Below are 20,432 nucleotides of genomic sequence, written 5' to 3' on the forward strand. Positions count from 1 at the left end.
CAAAGGACACGGTAACGGTTAGCCGTACGTTAAGTTCATGCTATCAAGAGTTCATTTTACTTATCTTTAAGCAAAGCAAGTGAGCTAAAGTACAGAAAGATTTACAAGTTCTGAGACAGCTTTCTAACACCCCACCTCATGCAGCTGCTCCATTTTCTCCAGCTCCCATTGGTGCTCCAGGATGAGGCTGTCTCCTCTGGGCCTCCAGCCAGCCAGATTCTCCTCTCCACGCACATAAGCCACTGATGTATCCAGAATCTTCCTCCTCCTCCGCTGCATCCCTGCTCAGGAGAAAATTTATTGTTCTCAAATGTTCTTGCGATCTTACTAAACCAACATTTCTTCTGAGACTTCTTTTTGCTTACCAGGGCTTCCGGAGTCAGACATCTTGCACAAGCTCAGCTCATAGATGCCAGTGACCCTGTTGCTGTGGTGATGCAGAGGAAGTTCTGATCAGACATTGTTTGGGTGATAAAAATGAGCTTGAGTGCTGCAAGGTGCAGCCTTACCAGTCAGGAGTTTTGGAGTAACCACTCCCAAAGAGGTTCCTGAGAGAACGTGGAGGGGAAATCTTTGCGTCTCGAGAGTAGAAGACCATACAGATATCTTTAGTAATAATGGCAGGCTGGATGCAATGGTCCAGCTGTGAAGAGAGGACACAGAGTGAGCTGAAATTTACAGAGATAAACCTTCGAGCCCAATGCAAACAGGTGTGACAGTCAAGCACAGCAAACCTCAAGATATGCAGACAGGGTCATGTAGATCTTCTCTCCATAAGGAGTTACTCTGTTTAGGAGAAGGGAGTTATGCAGGGAGCTGTCCCACACTGCTTCAAAGCGATAGAAAGTTCTGATGGAGAAAACCGAAGAAGGACACAAACATGTCAACCCTTGTATTTTTATCTTCAATGAAGACCAAACAAGGACTAGTTTCAGGGGTCTGTGTGGACACAGCAGGGTAGACTTTTGTGAAGGATCTTAAAATCATTCTGTTGATGATGTGAATGCAAATCTGACAGATTAGATAGTGACAGCTATGCTGTGATTGAAGTTGCCCTTGTTCTTAACAAAACACAGATGAGACAAAGACACAAAAGGAGCCAAAGAGTGTGCAGTGGCAGAAACAAGGAATATATGGGAAAAAAAAGTTGATATGTTCAGTGCACTACTTTATAAGTATCACAGTACAGACTGGTTTACGGTTATATAAAGCAAAAGGAATCCAGGAATTCACTGATGTGAGGCTTTCGGCTATCAGCAGCAGGGGGCGCTGTTCGTCATATACTGCGAGCCAGCACTGCCCTACTGGTGCCTCAAAATATAGGCCTCAGTTGTTATTGAGGTAAAGACTCGTACAGCGGAAAACAAATAAGAGGAAAGCAGTCATTTGGAAACAATCTGGTGCCACAAAACATAAACATACTACTGTAGACTAGGAATTACAAAGATCACATACTTTAACAATAAATTACATAGAAGGGCTTGCATTTTGCATACAAGATTGCCTTTATGTGCCCACTAACATCAAAAAAAGGAATTCTTAGAAGCTAAATGTTGACAGAAAAAAGCAGATCTTGTGCAACATGCTAGCAAATTAAAACCAAAAAGAAAGAAAATTCATTTCTAAGACTCTATAGGACTGTAAAGAAGCATAAAGGTCCTTCAGTGAAGAAGCCTTATGTTCTCTAATCTCTGGTACCTATCAATATCCTTATCAATAGAAAGCCTGAGCACAATCATGAGTCCAGCCGCAGCAGGAGGAAAGAATGCACAGAAAAAAAAGAGAGAAGCACAAAGAGTCAAATGACAGAGACAATGGAGCAAAAAACCAGCAGTGAAAATGGAAATGGCCTTGCAGCAATACGATTTGCCTTCAATAGAAATGAAGACAAGAGCGCATGCATGTATATTCCCCGATGCAATTCCACAACAACATAAAATAATTATGATAAATCGTAAATGCATCATTTGATGTTCAGAAATGTGTTCGAACTTATGTGTGGATGAATGATGTTATGGAATTCTGACAACACGTCGGCAACAAATATAAAAGAAATAAATACATCTATTTACACTGTCAAATGTTATGTGTAAATTATTTTTGTATTAGTTAATCAAAGCCCAACCAAGTGAGTTGGGACTTCTTTACCTGTTAGTGTTGTGGGATGACTTGATGTTCTTGGCAGATATTATGTTGAGAGACAGCACAGCATCAGCTGCACTATCGTCCACTTCAGCCTTGTTCCTGATGCGACCTAGGGAGACGCACAACAACACCACACATCAATATGATTAGAACAACTATCATTATTCTAAGGATGGAAGACAAAAGCTGTAACAAAGACCCCAGTCAGGAGAGATCAACGGCCAATTTGTCCATTAGCAGCCATACTGTCAGATGTGCATCCTAACTCACAAGCCTTTATGGATGAGTGTAAGCAGCTCAATGTCTGGCAATGTCAATATCAGCAGCTCAAAGCAGAAAGAAGCATCTATCCAGATATCCACTGAAACAGTGTTGTTTCTGTCACTTCTTCCTGCATACTGTCACGAGGTGATGATCCTTAAAGTATGACTGCTCACCCACAACCAGCTCACGAACATCCTTCCAGTGAAGCTCGCTGCCCTTCTCATGGATGAGAGTCACTGTGATCCTCCGCTGGATCCCCTGTAGTCAAGACAACAGGAAATTAAGACTAAAGAAATATTAATGTTATTACATTCTCATTATTCTGTCCGGTCGAAAGGAATTCGGTCTCCTGTGACTTTACAGAACTGGTGATTGTGAGCAGGAAGGAAGGTGGGCTCTCCAGTACCTGGTGCAGCAGGTATGTGCCATGACAGGGCAGTCCTCCACTGTGATCCACTATAGCTGGGATGTACCTGTGGAAGGAGTTGTGTTATCCTTACTAGGAATGTTTAAAGTGATGGTCCTGTATAACAGCAATATACAGCTGCAGCCAGGTGAACTAAAAATGATTAGATTCATACTCTTCACATTTAAAACCATTGGGTTTAGTTTATGCTTACGTATAGAGTAAATCTTACAGAGTAAGAGTGATGTTGGATTTTCTTATGTATTTAAATGAAAGATAAACAGGTAGATGCTTACTCTCCAGTAGGTTCCAGCTCGCTGATCTCAAACCAAACCAGGAGGTCATACTTGCTGACACACTGACCCAGGTTGGACTTGGTGATTGTATTCAGCTTGGTGGCTGGAACTGACAAATCAACATGCAGAAACTTAATATTTTCATATCAGAATTGACATGAATTTCAAGAGTGAATCAAAGCAAGGGGTAGATATTAATCATGCCATTTGGATTACTAAATGAGGGATGGACATGTGGAAGAAAAACAGTGCTAACACAATATTAGGTTTGTTTTTTTTTTTTAAAAAATGGATTCAAACAGAAATTAAAAGTAACAAAGTGTATTTAAATTAAAAAAATGTTGTGTACTGAGTTGCTGTGAGGAGCTAAATCTCAGATTATACCATTATTGATAACACCACGCTGCCTGAAAACACATCAGGATTATGCTGCTGTAAAACAGGTTCATCTCTAATGCACATACAAACTGCTGTAATGGGGCGAAATCAATCAATCTAAGCCATGTCAGTAATCTTCTATGACTAATAATTATTTTATCATGTGGCTTAAAATGCTGAAAAATGTAACCCATCATCCTAAGAGTCAGCTCAAGTTGGTTTCTAGGCGACAGGGAAAGGTTGGATTGAGCTGAGTAGACATAAATGCATCTGCTATGAGGTGCAGCACACATTTTGCAGAGCTCTACTGTGCAACTGCCTGCAGTCACAGAGTACCACAAGAGCAAAAGCACTAGTCTATCCACTACAACACTGGTGCATCTAATGCCAGCTACTGCAGCGTCCACTGTACCAACCATGGTGCCTGGGTACAATCAGAACAGGGTTGTTGGTCACTGTGAGGAAGGGGAAGTGTGACAGCTGGTCAGCCTCATCCTCCAAACTGGCCACAGCAGTGGAGGCAAGGGCGTTGGCGTGCTCAGACAAAGTGTCCAGCACTTTACCGTTCACATATCCGCTCACAAGGTAGCGGATCAACTCGATCTTACGGGTATGGTCTGGGTGTGCGGTGTTGTGTTAATGGTGAGAAAGATTGGAGGGGATGTGTGAGAAAAAGAAATGTGGAGGAGGGAGGAAAGAGGTGGGTAAGAGGATTATAGATTGAAGAGTAACGATTAAATGAGAAAAAAAAAATCCAAAGGAAGCGAGAAATGGAAAAATTAGAAGGACATATGAGGCATGCCTGTGTGACACATTCACAAAATTAAGCTGAAATGATGTTGACAGAGCTCAGTGCTCTTATAGTATGCAGTGTAATTGATTTTTTTTTTTACCTGGCTTAGACAGAGGCATGGGAATAGGATAATATTTTCTTGATGGTGTTGGAGGACTGGTAAGAAAAATATAATTGAAGTTAGAGGAAGCAGGTCTTTAAAACATATATCACATCCATAGTGACCTAGAAAAAAAATAAAAACAAACTAAACGGAATATCTAGCACACCAACCTGATCAGGTCCTGGCCATGAAGATGAAGTGGATGCTGCTGGTAGTGGCCAAACACTTCAAACACGATGGGTTTGCTCTTTATGTACTCAATAAAAGATTCTGTGACTTCCACTGAAATCTGAGCCACAGTGGAAAGGGAAGGAGTTGTCAGCCAATGGCAACAAAGTACAGCTTGTGCATCCTTATTTTAGTGTCTGTGCACTCACATTCTGGACGTGGTAAAAGCCCAGGGGAGTTCCTTTCCCAGGGTTCTTCAGAGGCTCGGTAGAAAATGCCTCATCGTGACGATGAAGGAAACTTAGGGAAGTATGCAGGTGACCATCAGTGTGTGATTTTTATTTTTTACAGGCACAAAAACAAACAGAATCCTTGTAGGTTTCAGCTGGTAAGAAAAAGAGTTTAATTGTAAACTTACTTGAACTGGCAGAAGATATCAGCATATTCCGGAGGGATGCCGCTGGCTTGGAGGACAGTAACACGGAAGGTAAAGATGCTGCCCACCTCTAGCTGGTCTGCCAGACCTTCACTGTGACTCAGCTTGGTGTCTGCAAGGTTGCCCAGCTTGAGGTCTGGAATAAAGAAGCCCGAAGGAGAAGGTCAGTGGAACTTGTTCTGTAATTTCAATTAAAGTGACCAACAACTGCAACTGAGACTGTGCTTTGCAATTTGCATACAAATTCTAAACCCTGCAGATATTTCAGCTCATTTCACAGCTTGTAGAGGATTCTGGTTTTCACACGTTATTTTTAGCCATGGTGCAGATTCACTTAAAGAAACAAAACAAAAAAAAAACACAAAAAAAAAACAACCTGTCCAGGTCTCATTTCCATAACAAAATATTTTAAAACCTCTTTTGCATCTAACAGGACCATCTGCTAAGCGTAAATCCCACAGGGCCGAGAGGCTGAAATTTACGAGCAGAAAGGTGAAGGTCTGGTAGCCGTACCCATTTCGTTGATTCTGTTGAGCTCCTCTGAGGGTGTGATGACCTCTGAACTCTGACCCTGTCCCTCCACAATGCGCAGCTCTTCCAGGGACAGACCAGACCGGGTCATAACCGTGGAGGAGAAATCATTCTGATTGGATGAATAAAAGAAGCACAAGAAGAGGCAGATGACAAAACATTAGCATATAGTTGGGATAGGAAATTTACTATCTAAAGAACCGCATGTACTTTTGTGTTTCTGTACTGTGCAGTTTTGGTTGAAATACTAAAATCACTATTTGATCATAATTATTTGTTTAAAAAAAAAACTTGAACAAAGAGATAAAAAACTGTTTTAGACTCAAACAAGAAACTATTTTCTCGACTCATTTGTTGTATTAACCCAAATATAACACACCCTGTTCATCAAACACACACACATACGTACACAAAAATACATCTCTAAGATTTTATCTGACTTTGAACTCACCTTTTTGAAGTACTCATCATCAAAGGAAATCTTGGCAGTACCTGACTGCCTCACTCCTGACCCGTAGTCTGGAGCCTCTTCGTCAGCTACAAAGAAACGAGCCTTGCTTTAATGAGATCAGTCGCAGACGAAGTTGACTTAAACTGTCAAAGCACTTCAAAAGGAATACATTAAGGATCTAAAGGAATCTCTGCTTTGCAGGCAGATCAGTCATTAAGGGCCTTCCACATGTTGCCACACTGCTTTTAAAGCAGAAATTAGCCACACATTTCTTTATTTATATCATCTGACTAAACTTTATTATCTAAACAGCAGAAATAAAGAAAATAATTCATGTGCACCTACATAATAAGTGCCAAATCCTATTTAATATGTGCTATAATAGCTCTACACATAAAAGAATATTTTTAGTTACTCACCAGCGATAGCCTGGACCCCCACACGCAGAAAACCTCGCACCTCACCCTTCTCTGTTACTATGGCAACACGATGAACCAACGGCACAGGGTACAGCAGGTTACTTAGGTACACAAAGGCTCTAAGAGTAAAAAGGAGGAGAGAGACGTGAGAACCTGACTGTGGCGCAGTGTGGAATGACTGCAGCAGAGTTCAGATCCAGCCGTCGTGTTGGGAACTGCTACGTTATCTGCCTGGTACAGTTAAAGCTGTGTTTACAGATCCACAAATATGGCATCAAGTGGTTAAAACTTCAAACAGAGGCAGAATTATTGTCACTGTTAAGCATTTGTCAATGACTATGAAACAAGAACACATTAGTGACATCTGTGAGAAGCGACAAGCAACAGCAAATAAAACAAAAAAAAACAAAACAAAAATGAATATAATATCAAAGATGCTCGGGGCACTGAAGCCAACAGCAGTTAAAACCCATGATTTTTTCCCCACTGCATGACCTGTATGACTGATCACAAGGATGCAGCAGTGATGGTTTAAAGCAGTGGTTTACGGCGTTGTGCTACGGCAATGTCAGTTTCTCAGTCACACACCCAGTGACAGTATATTTTGTAGGATTTGATTTGTTTTTGTAGTGGGCTATTCTTTCACTGTCATCCTCCAGCACCATCCCTCCGACCTTCCATCACACCAATCCAGTGCTGAGAGTCAAGGCCGAGATGGAGGGGACATATCAATCTACACAACCTCTTAAGTCACAATGACGCAGGTAGCTGAGCTACAGCCACTGCTTCTGTCTGCAAACCTGCACCGTCTCTGAGGCCGGCCCACAATGTTTATCACTAAAATGGTTTGCTTGCAGCGCTGATGCTACATTCTTCATGCGTGTGCTGTGATTTCAAATGCAGCTGCTGGATATTATTTCATCTGGACAATGATCAAAACAAACACAAACAGGCATGATTATGTGACCGTCAGCTGCTGGTGAGTAAATATGAACTAGAAAACATTTCAAATACAGCATTAACACAAACAAGGATAAAAACAGAAATGGATTTTAAACAGAAACAAATTTTAAAAAATTAAACAACCAAAGTTTAAACTATAAAAGAAAAACATGAAATGACAAATTCTTAGTTTATACACAGTAAATAAATGCGTCTCTCACACAGATGGGAGTTAAAACAGTCAGCACTGTGGTGGTGGAGAAGCACGACACATGGCTCTGGGAGAACGTGTACGGAAAGAGATGTTGGCTTTTCAGCTGTCAGGACTCTAAATTAAAAGTAACTCATTAAAAGTTAACTTCAGGGCATGAAAGTATGATTAATCATATCAAATACAAAGGAGGGGGCTTGAATAATGATCAATGAGAGATATGCTTGTAGTATCTACAAACATCTCTGAGCGCCTGATCTGTCAGATTTCAGCAGAATATATAAAACGACAAGCTTCTACTGCTCTCTAAACCTAAACTAAACCAAGCCGACATCAACTCTCCTGTCCCAGCCCGGTGTGTGTGGAGGAAGAGGCAACACCACTGTAGGTCACCAACCTTCCCACCAGGATGAACCAGGGGGAGCGGTCATAGAAGGGGTCTTGGCCGTCGCTGAAGATGTCCGAGCCCTCCTCGGTGCCAGCGTCAGAGCTGGTGTCATCCACAAATGCCTCATCGTCTATAAAATCTGACATCTCACTCTGGCGCTCGTCTGCCAGCTCGGTTATCTCTGAGTCGGTGGTGGAGAAGGTGGGCGAGGGCGTGCGGTCAGCCAGGTGCTCGTTGACACAGCCGTGGAAGATGGGGGAGCTGAGAGGGGATGGCGGTTTGGGAACAATGGCAAGAACCAAGGAAAGGTAACAGTGGAGTGACAGAAGAGTTAAAACAGGACACTGCAGCTCTGCAAGGCATCAATGCAATATTTCACAGTGGCATAATGTTCTCATTATTTGATAATTCAAGAGCAAATTAAAAGAAAAAACATAATAACAGCAGTTATTACAAGCAATAATTTACTTCACCAAATCAAATAAAGCTTTTAAACTGCAAATGTAGCAATAAGATTAATAAAGGGCAGCATTTAGCTGTAGGTGTGGTAACGTGTGATAATGTGTGGTAGCGTGTGGTAACAGGATAAACGTGGCCGTTTTAAACCAAAATGAAATGCTGCTTCAATGGATTAACACATAAATGCCCTCATATATGCTGGCAGAAAGCAGATTAAATAGAAAATGCTTCACATTCAGACACTATCCAAACCCAGCATGTTGTTAACAAGCTTCTGTGGGAATTATGGGGGATATAAACATGAGAATGGCAACTACGGAGATGGCAACATGAGAAAAGGGATTAAATTTAAAAACAAAAAAAAAAAAAAAACAAATTAAATGTGATGCAAAATTTAAAAAAAAAAAAAAAAAAAAAAAAAAAGTACATTGATGTGACATTTAAGCAAATAAAATAACAGAAAATAACATGACAATGTTCTGAAACATTTACATGAGTCATGAATGTAACACAAATTAAATTAAAAACATGGCAGAAACAAATGATGTCACTCATACATGAACCCCTAATGACAAATAAAGTTAATGGGAACAACAACAAAAACATAAATCATGGATCCTTTTTGAAATCAAAGACCTTTTCCAGTAATGTCTCAATAATATTCTGCAAAAACCAATCCCACTCAAACAGGCAACATCCAGCACGACACACGCTTTTCAATCTGGATACTCAATTTGAAATGTGAATTAATGTTCATATTTATTACACACCTTCCCACAAGCTTAAACCAGTGGAAACGGTCGTAAAAGGGGTCATTTCCTGTCAGAGTACCCTCGCCATCCTCCTGGTGAGTCGAAGTCATTTCTCCTGCGCGGTCATACATCTCTCTCATCTGCTCCAGCCTCTGCCTGCAAACGATGACAGAGTACACTCACTATAAATGGTAGCAGGACGAGAATATACTATTGGCTCAATAGCTGTAAGGGAGAGAGGTTTCAACATGTGCATAGTCAGTCGAGACAAAAAATGGTGCAAATCTTGCAAACTGATGGTTTTTAATGCTTAATGCATATACTACCCTTCATTTGTGTTAATAATAGATTTTATCTTCAAACCCATCAGGAAGAGATGTGTAAAACTAGTTTATATAACAACTTAATCTATATAACAAACTAAACCCAAGAGCAGAAATGCAGTTGAGGTACAGGCATTACTTGAGTTTTTCAAGGGACCAGTAGTGTGTAGCTCCGTTCTTCAGGTCCTGAACCTCAACAGCCACCACGGTGCGAGGGAAAGGTCTGACGTCACGCTCTTTCTCTGGCTCTGGGGACAGGAGCTCAGGAGGCAGGGGAGAGTACAGCGTGTCTGTCAGCAGGACGAACTGAAACTGCACCTGAGGAACGGGAGGTGGTTGGGAAAAAGTCGTTTTAAAATGTCACGTTGAAATATCAAACACCGAGTGCCTCTTTCTTCCCAGCAACCTCTGGGGGTAAAATGCTACACCAATTAACAAGACTGGATATATATCACACACAGACAGAAACCTAAAGATAAAAAATATTATGTGACAGATGAGTCTTCCACAAGATCAATCATGTAGCATGTAGAGAACAGAGTGTAAATCACACTGGTCTCCTGATGGGGAAGTCAAACCAAAGCAAACTGGCTTCTGATTTGTAACCAATTCAATTAGGCTGTGTCACAATGAATCAGTGCTGCATTCTGGATGATTTAAAACTGCACCGTCAGCAATCTGCACTATGTGGAGTGGAAAGTTGCACGTGTTTTGTTGCTTAAGCTGTTTCAGAAAATTCAGTTTGCGTGAAATAATTGATGCAACGCTAAAGTACTAATGTGGTTTACAAAAGGTCCGAGGGAAAGTACAAGTGTTTTTCTTTTTTTAACAAATGGACAGATACAAACAAAACTATCAAGTTTAAAATCTCCAGCAGAGTATTAAACCCATTTACATCAGCAGACACTTTTTTTTCCTAATGTTTACTCGTGATGCTCTCCTTCGCCTGAAGGCTTCATCATGTGGCTTTCCGTTTAGAAAACTGGTCAGCTGAATATGCAATCTGGCAACCAGCACCACAGCAATATACCCATAAACCTGATGAATATTTGCTGTGAGAGATTCGTTGACAGGAAAGTGTGCAGCTTGTAGAGAATGGAGGGATTGCTTAACCCAAAGCTTGGTGGGTCTTTGTTAGTAATAATTTTAAAATAAAGCAACGTAGACTGGCTTTGTGAAGGTTTTTCCTTCCTGTTAAAAAGGAAGTTTTTCCTTTGGACAGTCCAATGCGTGTCCTCAGGACGGAGGATAAAATCGATAGAGAAAATCTGACACAATATTTTGATTAATTTGGTTTATATGAACACAGTTATATATTGGACTCCTGTGGATAATTTGTGCTACAATGATTTGGATTGTGTCTATTAAGAAAAGAAAAAAAAAAAAAAAGCTTTTTCAAAACAACATTGTTGGAACGTTTTGATATAAAAAATAAAGCTGAACTGAACTAATGTGCAGTTCCTATAACAGGAAAACAGCTGCGTCGTTTCACTTACTTTCTTCTTTAGCTCCACACTGATAGCGTTGGCCTCCTTCAGGTACACAGCGTTCCCCCACAGCTGGTCACGCAGGGAGGTGAACTGATGGTACCTCCACTTCCTGAAGGCCCACTGAGCCAGCTCAAACTCATGCTGAGTCCACGGCACTGAGGCAAGACAGACGGCAGAGCTGACATTAAAACCATTCATAAAGTAGAAATGTAAATACAAACAAAGCAAAAAATTTTTTTATTTTTTTTTATTATCCAAAGGACCAAACCACTGGTTTGTTTCAACTCTGCTACAGATCAGTTCAGTTTCACAATCACGCTGCTTCTCCTTTATATTAAGTCATTATTCCATTCAAAGCCTGACTGCACTGAAAAGTTCTCACAAAAAATCCTCTCCAGAAAAATCTCCAGAAGCACAGCGAACTAAATCTGCTGAAGAAACGCAGAGTTCAAACCCATATCTTCTCTTTTCAGTCTGCCGTGTATGCAGCGTCAGACTTACTTAACATTGAGCTCACTGTGAACATCAGCTCGCACTACACACTCATTTAGGGCAAGATAAGCATGAATAGTGATGCATCTATTCGGAGCATGATGGAAACCAAGGTACATCTGTGAAATGTTCCAAGATGGCTGCCTGACTTTTAAAGACGATTTGTAGTTGATGGGTTAATATTGAATGGCAAGTTATGCGTTCCACTTAGAAGAAATTAGATTATGTAATATTCATGGTCTGGTTTGGCTTAATACTTTTAATAGGTAAGTAGTGTGACACTATTAATATTTTATTTGAAAAAAGGTGATATGATATGAATATGTATAAATTGCTATACGCACATCCCAGTAGTCTAGGTTCTAGAAACAAAAAGTGGAAGAAAACATAATTGTACAGATTATACTTGGGGTTTATACAAAAAAAAAAAGTGCACTGTAAAACTCAGGACTTCATAATACAAACCTTCCTCCTCCTCTTCTTCCTCCAGCTCCTCTTCATCAGGAGTCTCTGCTATCAGAGAGCGGGTTTCCACTTGTTTCTGAAGTTCCTGCAGTTTGCTCTCATAAACCTGGATATCAACAGACAGGAGAACATGGACAGCTGTCCATCAGCTGCAATGACAGGTCAGATCAGAGAGCTATCAGAACCACATTTTATCCCAGATAGCGATGCTGGCTGATGTCAGGATTTCTACGCAGTCTCTGTGAAGTTTGAAAGATGAGCACTGAAAACTTTCATCGCTGGTCTTAATGAAACCTGCTGCTTAATGTGCAAATGATGGGAAATAACATGGGAATGAACTGACAATTACACATTATGTAGGACAAAATATATTCAACAAGTATGAACATAGAAAGCTTTTTATATTTTCTGTGTAATGCGTGCATTATTTGGAAATCGGAGGAAAAATGGTTCAGATGATGGCATCTGCTCTGTTCTAATTAAAATATGAGCTCTAATCAAGATGTAAGTAGCAGAAATAAGCCATGAGATTGAAAAAAAACTTTTGTTCACAAAGCAAAAATCAGTGTAGTGTACACTGTGGTCAGGGCAAAATAAATGGCAAGTTCTAAAAACTTTCTGAATGAATAAACCAACATTTTTACTGTAAAAAAAAAAAAAAAAGCTGCATAAGAAGAAGTGAAGGTTGATAGAAGCTGAGTCAACTGTAATCCAATGAGGGGCGCCATCATCACCATCATCATCAGAGTAGGGTAGGCTGCCATCCTGATGACCTCATCCTGTTTGTTCACGGTCTTCTGGGAAGACAATGCAGCCTTTTCATTTGTCCCCGACCTCCTCCTTGCTGAAATCCTACCAACTACTCCTCACGCAAGGGCCCAGCTTCAGTCAAAGCACATTTATCAAGCATATTTCTATAGAACATTTGAGTCTATTCGTCGCTGATCACCGGTAAATGCTTAAATTTCCTTTATTTAAATTAAACTTAATCCTAAAAGAATATGCATTTCTGTGCAACATGGAAACAATGTAGAATTTAGCAAAAATAAATGGATATTCAGATTTCTGCATCCTTCAGGAAAAATGCAAAGAACAGATTTTTAACCAAATTGTGTCTAATGTCTCAAAACTATGTCATTTGTATAGTACGTGCATGTCAGCATCTAATTCTGTCCCTGAACTAGTTATTCTAGCAAGGACAAACAAAAACCATCCATTTATAACAAATAACTGCACATGAAGCAGATCATTTTATTTCATTCAACTTTTGAAAACCTCCAGCAACACAGATGGCGTTGATTCTTCTTCTTTTTTTTTTCTCTTTTTTTTTTACTTTCAACATGCAAACAAGACTCTGCAAAAAGCTTGATTAAGAAGCAGAAAAACTTTGTACACGACCACAATGAGGCACTTGATACTGTAGATTCAAAAAGCAGAGAAACAACATTCAGAACTGGGACATGGCAAAGGGGTCTGCATTCTTCCCAAAGAACTTCTCCGTATTTCCGTTGATATCGTGTGCTTTCCAGCTTGCATGGTTGCCATCAGCACCAGAGTAAAAGCTCAATAACATTCTTTAATGGAGTAATTAGAGCTGAAAACATGTACAGCATGCACAGATAGTCAGTTATAGTGTAAAACCACATGATTTTATCACCCCGTCAACATTTTTGATAGTCTTTAAAAGGCCTCTCCCATGCTGCAAAATGTCTGTTGAATTATAATACTTTATAGGATCTTTTAAAGCTACCAATGCAGCAAGAAAAAAAAAAGGATAGGAAGGGAATTCAAAAGCTTCTGCTAAAGCACAAATACACAGAGACACTGACATGGACAACTTCTTTCATGAAGCATCACTCAGCTGTATTTATCCAAGAGTTTGCATGAGTGTTCAGCATATGTAGCTAAAAGAAGGCAGTACTCAAAATCTCATTTGATATGGACATTTCTCCTGAATAACAAGTATGCAAACATTTCAAGTCTTTGTCTGTCTTCCAACATTTTTAAAGGCCAGACTTCGGGAACCATGACAACACTTAGTGGGTATCCATCTGAGACACAGTGAGCTCTGTGTTTACTCGATGAACCACAAAGCTTAAATTTTAAGACTGGTTTAAACCAAAATCATAGATTTGTTCATCGTGTTAGGTTCATACAGGGAAAAAAAAACGAGGGAATTATGATGGTCTGGACTGCTCATTGTAAAACTTTCACACAGGGATAATTTTCTTTAAACTGTCAGCTAGAACAAAGTTGTAGCATTTCAGCACAGTGGTTCACAGAGACCCCAGGATTCAATAACAACAAGCTCTTAATGAAAGGGTTTCAGTTAAAGTAATAAAAATGTCTTGAAAACATATAAAAATGACCATTAGTGAGCACCCTGACTAATTATACAGCTTTATCACGACTGTGGGAAGTGCAAAAACTAATAGAAGTGGTAGAAGTTGCATTTCCAGATAAATCGAAACATTAAAAGAAAAAAGTTATTGCTCAAGAAAATAAGTGGCATAAGAAGCATATGAATAAATGAGTGTGTTATTACACAAAAGTTAGTTTTAATTATGGGATTTGGTGATTTTGGGGGGTTTTTGTAAGAAAATTCTGTGGCGGTACTGAGAAGACATTGAATTAAAAAGGAAGGAAAAGAAAATACTGAGTTGTAAATGCATTGCAGGATTAATTAGGTTAGTGCATTAAAAGGCACTTACAGAAAGCCACTTACATTTACTGTTATTTCAGCTTAACAGGCACACAGTTTACTGGTGCATCAAGTTATTCCAAGAACAAGGAAATGATGATGAATGGCAGAAAATGTTTTTTTGAGGTACAAAACAAGATGAAATATTGCAGTGTCTAATAATACATATTACCTCACCCTAACATTCAGTTTAATCTACATGGAGTGAAATAAATATAGGCTGCTTTCTGATCCTCACTCAGGCAACAAGATTGAATCTAAACTCGATGTGTCCATAGTGTAGTGGCTAAAAACATTCATTATTCAATACTAAAATGGCAAAAAAAAAATGTAAACTCAGAATGTCAACCATCAGCATCATTTTGGCAAATCAAATCACAATTCATGAATCATCATACATGCTAATTTATAAACAGGTGTGTTTCTCCTGCACAAGCAGTCCATGTTATCATCTGTTGGCTTTAAATCCTTATGACAACACACACAAAGCAGCAAAAACTGATTTAAAAAAAAAGAAAAAAAAAAAAAGGGCAATTATGACAATGATGATGATGATAATGACAAAATGTCTCTTTTCTACAGTACATATAATACGTGGTTCAACCAGTAACACTCCAATCAAGTGCAAAAGTCAGTCAGTTCTGCTGTTGTGATCTGTAATGTGTTTGCCTACTTAAAAGTGTATGAAACTAGCTCCTCGCTGCACAGGTCAGACTGCCGTCTCTCTGCTGGCTTTCAGATTAGGAGCAGACATTTGCCTGCGCATTCGTGGAGGCGCCTGAAAGCTGACTGGATGGTTAGCGTGATCGGCATGATGGTACAGCTGGTAGCCGTTGAAGCCGCCATCTGGGTACATCATGTTGTTATAGTGGCATAGCTGCGGTTGATGGTGAGGCGGGAGGTGTGCTGGCTGGTTCGGGTGCTGGCGGGGCTGGTAGAAGGCCTGCGGGTGCTTCCTGTTTTCAGACTGCTGCAGTGACTCCATGGAGCCAGAGGGTCGCTGACGGTGATTAAAAGAGTTACTGCGGCCTCGTTCTTGGGGCGGCAGGTGTTGGTTGTTCCTGTAGTTATGTCTGTGACCCTGGTTTAAACCTTGCTCCAAGTCTTTGCCTCTGCGCTGAACTAAAGGGCTTGGTAGAGGAGGAGTGACGTGGATAACTGAAGCAGCCACCTTGTCCTTAGGCTGCACCGCTTCTTCGGCTGGGCTTTCTCCCTCGGCTTCCTCCACTGCTTCTTTGGGCACCTTTAGCTCTATGACCTTCTCATCTGTAATTATGATATGAGTTCCTGGACTCCATGAGTTGCGGTGCTTGGGGTTACTTTTAAAGGGGAAGCGTAGCTTCCGGTCCTCTGGCGGTATGAAGCGATGTGGTCCGGTATGCCGGCGGAGCTGCTTGGAGATCTCTTGCTGCTGAAGACTCTTGAGGCGAGCCTGCTCTTGACGCATCCAGCGCATGTGGCTGCGCTTTAAGGTCGAGTCATCTCCTGTAATTTGGCCTGTTTGTGGATCCACATCTTCTCCGTCAGGCTTTTCGGGCAAAGGAGGCTTTCCTTCTCTGGGGGTGGGTGTTCTGGTTGCACAAGTTGAAGCACCCCCACTTGGAGGCTTTTCTTGGCCCTCTGGTGTGATCAGTGGGAGGACCTTTTCCATTTTCACCATCTTGTTCCTGAGAGCGCGGATCTCCTCATCCTTCATGTTATTCTGTTTCTTCACTTCCTGCAGGATGTCCTCAAGTTTATCAATGTGTACTTTTAGTTCATCCATAACGGCTCCTCCAGGTCGAGAAACGTTGGTTATGACATCCTCGATGCGCTCATCACCGACTCCAACAGTGTCCCAAACATCCCGAGCTACTGCCCTCCATGAGTCCCGCTCGTTTGGGTCCTTCTTGGTGTAGCTAGCACAAAGCTCCTTCATCTTCACAATAGCCAGCGCCTCTATTTCTTGCCGCGTGTGGCGGAAGTCATTAAGCGCGACTTCATAACAGATCTCTTTGACTGCCTGGATCTTTAGGTCAGAGATGGTCACCCACTTGGAGTCCTTGGTGATGCGGCGCCGCTGAGGGATCTGGTACATTTTAACAGGTTCTCTTCTTTTCCCACTGCTGGGTAATCCACACTTTTTCACAATGGTTTGCAGCTTGCTGGGAGGTAGCTTTTCCCTCAGGGAAGTGATCAGTCTCCAGCTCTCCTCACAAGACCTCTTATCAGAGTCATCCCCACTATCAGAGTCTCCATCCTTGAGAAAACAAAACAGGACACAAACCAAATGGTTCCCAAAAGAAACAAAAAAAAAGGAGAAATTAAAATGAGAAATCAGGGAGAGGATGAAAGGATGGTTTAAAAATAAGAATGAATAAAAAGGCATAAATATGCAACATGGGAACTTAAACCAAGAGTCAAGTCAAAGTTAAATCAGAGCATGACGATTTGTCTCCAAAAATTTAGGATTTTTTTTTTAATGAAAATCACTCTAAAAATGATCTGCAAATGTTTCATACATCATTACTGTACAAGATGTATGGCACCATGCACTCTCATTTCCACATTACACTCAAAATGAAAATGAAAAAAAAAGAACAAACAGTGGCTTCATTGACTTTCTTCTCAGTTTTTCCCTTTTCTTTCCCAGTAAAATTTAAATATAGACATGAATTCTCACATCTCAATTATGGGAATGTAAATATTTTTAACTTTGTTCCCAATGTTGCATATTGATATTAAAAGTAAAAGGTAAAGCATGTCTATTGTGATTAGAAGGGAAATTTCAATAGATGATAGTTACTGATTGGAGCACCTCTGTAATGTTTTGTGATATTCCTCTTCTTAATTGAAAATTTTACGATTTGACAGCTGGATCCAACATGCTACAGTTGCATGCATGAAGATGGACTTTGGAGCTTTCCCCCCCCCCGTTTAGTCCAGAGGGTTTGAGTTGCTTTAGTATTAGCGTTGAGTTAGAAGACAGAGTGTTCTTGCAGCTGATCAGAAAAGCCAGTAGAGAGGAGAGGCAGAAGTGAGTATAGGTGTTAATCCACTACAAGAAAGTTGTTAGTTGGAAACATAAATGCAGTTTCTCATTTTTTTTCTTTTTTTCTTGTAGACAAGGAACATTACAGATCACAACCAGAAGGTACAGAAGTCCAGTTCTTGTACATGAGACTGTGTCTTTGGCTAGAATTGGGCATGAGAGACTGAAACCTATGACTGTTGTCCTGTACATAAACCCAGCAGAATATGAGAAAGGTCTGTGATTCACTGACTCAGTTGTGAGAAATGGTAACTGTGTGGAGCCAGGCCCCGAGTGTACTACACGAATGCCAAGTAGGGCTTGCAAAGAAAGGTAGCCAAAGAAGTCAATGAGAAACCACATTGTCGCCATCTGGCAACAACTACAGCAGGAATTTTAGTTATCACAATGCATTGTACGTGTCAGCAACTGCATTGAAGAGATGAAACTCGGGACAAAACACAGCAAGAAAACTAGAGTTTAAATCTAAATTAAGCAAATCAACAGCCACTTCAGAGTTGACCTCCTCCAAAGCAAACACTGCAACTTAGTCCAGAACCAGTTCTGAATGAGTTAAGAAAACATGCTAGTAACATGAACCATGCAAAAGCAGCGTCTTTTTTTTTTTTAATCAATGTTTTCCTGCTGACTAATACTGAATCAGTTTTAAAGGAATTTTAATCTTGATTTCTAATCAAATTAAGCTGTACTTTGCTGTTTTGCAAGATTCGGATCCACTACAGAGGACACAAGAAAGGGGAAAACAAGTGATTTGAAGAGGGGAAAGCTTTACAATCTAACTCTCACTCAAACTGCTACAGAAAAATCAGTTAAACTCAGGAAAAAGGGAAGTAAAAGCTTTTCTGTCTCAAACCAGAAAAATCTTCCATGCAAGAAGAACAGGCATGCACTAGGAGTAAAAGTGTGATTCACACACACACACACAAATCTCAGAGTGAGAATTAGTACTAGATTCAAAACGACCAAATCAAACTATCATCCAAGAAACAAATATAAGCTTTTCAGTTGTAATTTTTCAGGGTAAAACCATGCTTTAACTTTCCTCAAGTCACACAAAGTTTAGCTGGATCTGTCACAGAGCTGCTTAGAATCATTAGATCATAAACTTTATATACAAAAACATTATCTAAATCATATTTTGACTAGTCTTAAACCCACTCTACACTAACCTGTCTCAGACATGTAAGATGCCAGCAAGTGAAAGCAGACTGAATCCCTTAAATTCACAAAGTGGGTCAGATTATCTTCCAGTTTACTGAACTCACCAGTCGCTGCTGCTCCAAAAGTTGGTCTGCTTCTTCCTTCTCCTTTTTGTACAAGATTTCCATCTCAGTGAGCCTATGCAAGCAGATCAAATATAATGTGAAAACAAGATATAAATTTATATTAGAAGTCATTTAGGCAACTTTATACGATACATACTTTTTCAATAAATATGAAACAACCAGGACAGCATGGATACCTTTTCTCCATTTCCTGCTTCATGTCAATGCCTTGCTTCTCCAGCAGTTCTCTCTGAGCGAACGTCCAATCCACAGGCTCCACAGGGGTTTCTGCAGATGGCGTCTTCTCTCGTTCAGCTCTGGCCTGCTCTGGGTGGTTGAACCTGAACACGTGGTTCTTTCCCATAATAATACGGTTGCCTAAGCACACAAGCGCCACAGGAAAAAGCACAACATGAAATTAGAAAATACATGTCTCTTTCAGGACTGAAGTGATCATTAGTTTTTTTGTTGTTATTGTTGTAAACTGTCTGATTGAAGTTGAGGCAATCCTAAGATCTTGAATAAAGGCAATTGGACTTTTTTTTTTCTTTGTTCTTGAACATTACTGTTATCTGAAAGGCATCTATAGTTTAGTATAAAAGAACCAAAACAAAAAAGAAGAAGAAGTCCTGTTCCTATATTCAGTCACCTCAAGAGAATCATAAGTATTCCTACTAAAGGAGCATGTTGTCTGGCTTGTATATATAAAGTCAAATAAGAAGGTTATTATTATAAAGTCAGTTATAAATGTTCAGAAATGTAATGAACAAATCCTCAATTGCAGTACAAATACTTCAGTTAGTTTTTTGTTCTACACACAAAAATGATAATACAAGCACCTGAACGAAGCTGGATGGCATCCTCGACACGTTTACCATTGACGTAGGTTTCTGATCCCTCGCAGGGAACCAGCAGGACAATGACTACGGAGACAGCACATCAACCCAAAGTCATTCACTGTGCAAAGTTCATCATCATTCAAATTTAAACAGTAAAGGTCAACCATCTCCACTTTCCATTAACAACGGAAGATTTAAATTTCTAATTTTGCTTTAGTCACTGACACGCACCACAAGTTGCTTTTACATGCATTTAAATCTGTCTTTAAGCTGCACCGGACTGCATCAACAGATAATATGAAAAATAATGTCTCACCATCTCCATTTGCATTTCTTTCGCTGCGGAAGATGCAGTGTTCCTCCTTGATGTGAGCTCCACTTAAAACGATGTCCTGCCTTCTCTCAGCGTCAGCCTGACCCACCCTGAAAAAGTCAGACATTGCATACTGCTCTATCACAACGTTCCCAACAATTTCAGCTAAAAAAGTCAGCAGCAGAAGTAAAATGAACCCATTTCATCATGAGCACTAAAGAACAATTGGTTCTTGCATCACTTATAATGTCCCTGCAGAACAAAAGGTTAAAATCTACTCAACAGGAGACACTCTGCACAGTTGACCAATAGAACAAAGAGGAGAGGAAAGTAACTTTATACTGTAAAAAGATTGGCTATGACTGGGAGAT

At 40.2% G+C, this 20,432-nt stretch overlaps 1 protein-coding gene across 2 annotated transcripts in view; it reads right to left on the reverse strand.

The window, feature by feature from the left end:
* The window catches only part of kif1b (kinesin family member 1B), a 52,492-nt gene that overhangs the window by 2,014 nt on the left and 30,046 nt on the right, over window positions 1-20,432 (reverse strand). The window contains exons 18-41 of one of the 2 annotated variants that reach the window (XM_079239106.1): window positions 20,065-20,171; window positions 19,749-19,832; window positions 19,107-19,287; window positions 18,910-18,982; window positions 11,913-12,018; window positions 10,962-11,110; window positions 9,605-9,783; window positions 9,161-9,298; window positions 7,941-8,192; window positions 6,391-6,509; window positions 5,972-6,057; window positions 5,503-5,632; window positions 4,972-5,125; window positions 4,763-4,853; window positions 4,556-4,674; window positions 4,383-4,438; window positions 3,112-3,220; window positions 2,816-2,882; window positions 2,583-2,667; window positions 2,149-2,254; window positions 735-849; window positions 510-643; window positions 366-427; window positions 136-281 (exon numbers count right to left, since the gene is read on the reverse strand). In XM_079239106.1, the coding sequence (XP_079095232.1) occupies window positions 136-281; window positions 366-427; window positions 510-643; window positions 735-849; window positions 2,149-2,254; window positions 2,583-2,667; window positions 2,816-2,882; window positions 3,112-3,220; window positions 4,383-4,438; window positions 4,556-4,674; window positions 4,763-4,853; window positions 4,972-5,125; window positions 5,503-5,632; window positions 5,972-6,057; window positions 6,391-6,509; window positions 7,941-8,192; window positions 9,161-9,298; window positions 9,605-9,783; window positions 10,962-11,110; window positions 11,913-12,018; window positions 18,910-18,982; window positions 19,107-19,287; window positions 19,749-19,832; window positions 20,065-20,171 (2,848 nt within the window). Of the gene's footprint in view, window positions 1-135; window positions 282-365; window positions 428-509; window positions 644-734; window positions 850-2,148; window positions 2,255-2,582; window positions 2,668-2,815; window positions 2,883-3,111; window positions 3,221-4,382; window positions 4,439-4,555; window positions 4,675-4,762; window positions 4,854-4,971; window positions 5,126-5,502; window positions 5,633-5,971; window positions 6,058-6,390; window positions 6,510-7,940; window positions 8,193-9,160; window positions 9,299-9,604; window positions 9,784-10,961; window positions 11,111-11,912; window positions 12,019-12,929; window positions 16,853-18,909; window positions 18,983-19,106; window positions 19,288-19,748; window positions 19,833-20,064; window positions 20,172-20,432 lie in introns of those variants that run through there. The other variant, XM_079239105.1, reaches the window with a different exon arrangement.

This window comes from Telmatherina bonti (assembly GCF_933228915.1).
Source record: "Telmatherina bonti genome assembly, chromosome: 4".
Taxonomy (NCBI): domain Eukaryota; kingdom Metazoa; phylum Chordata; class Actinopteri; order Atheriniformes; family Telmatherinidae; genus Telmatherina; species Telmatherina bonti.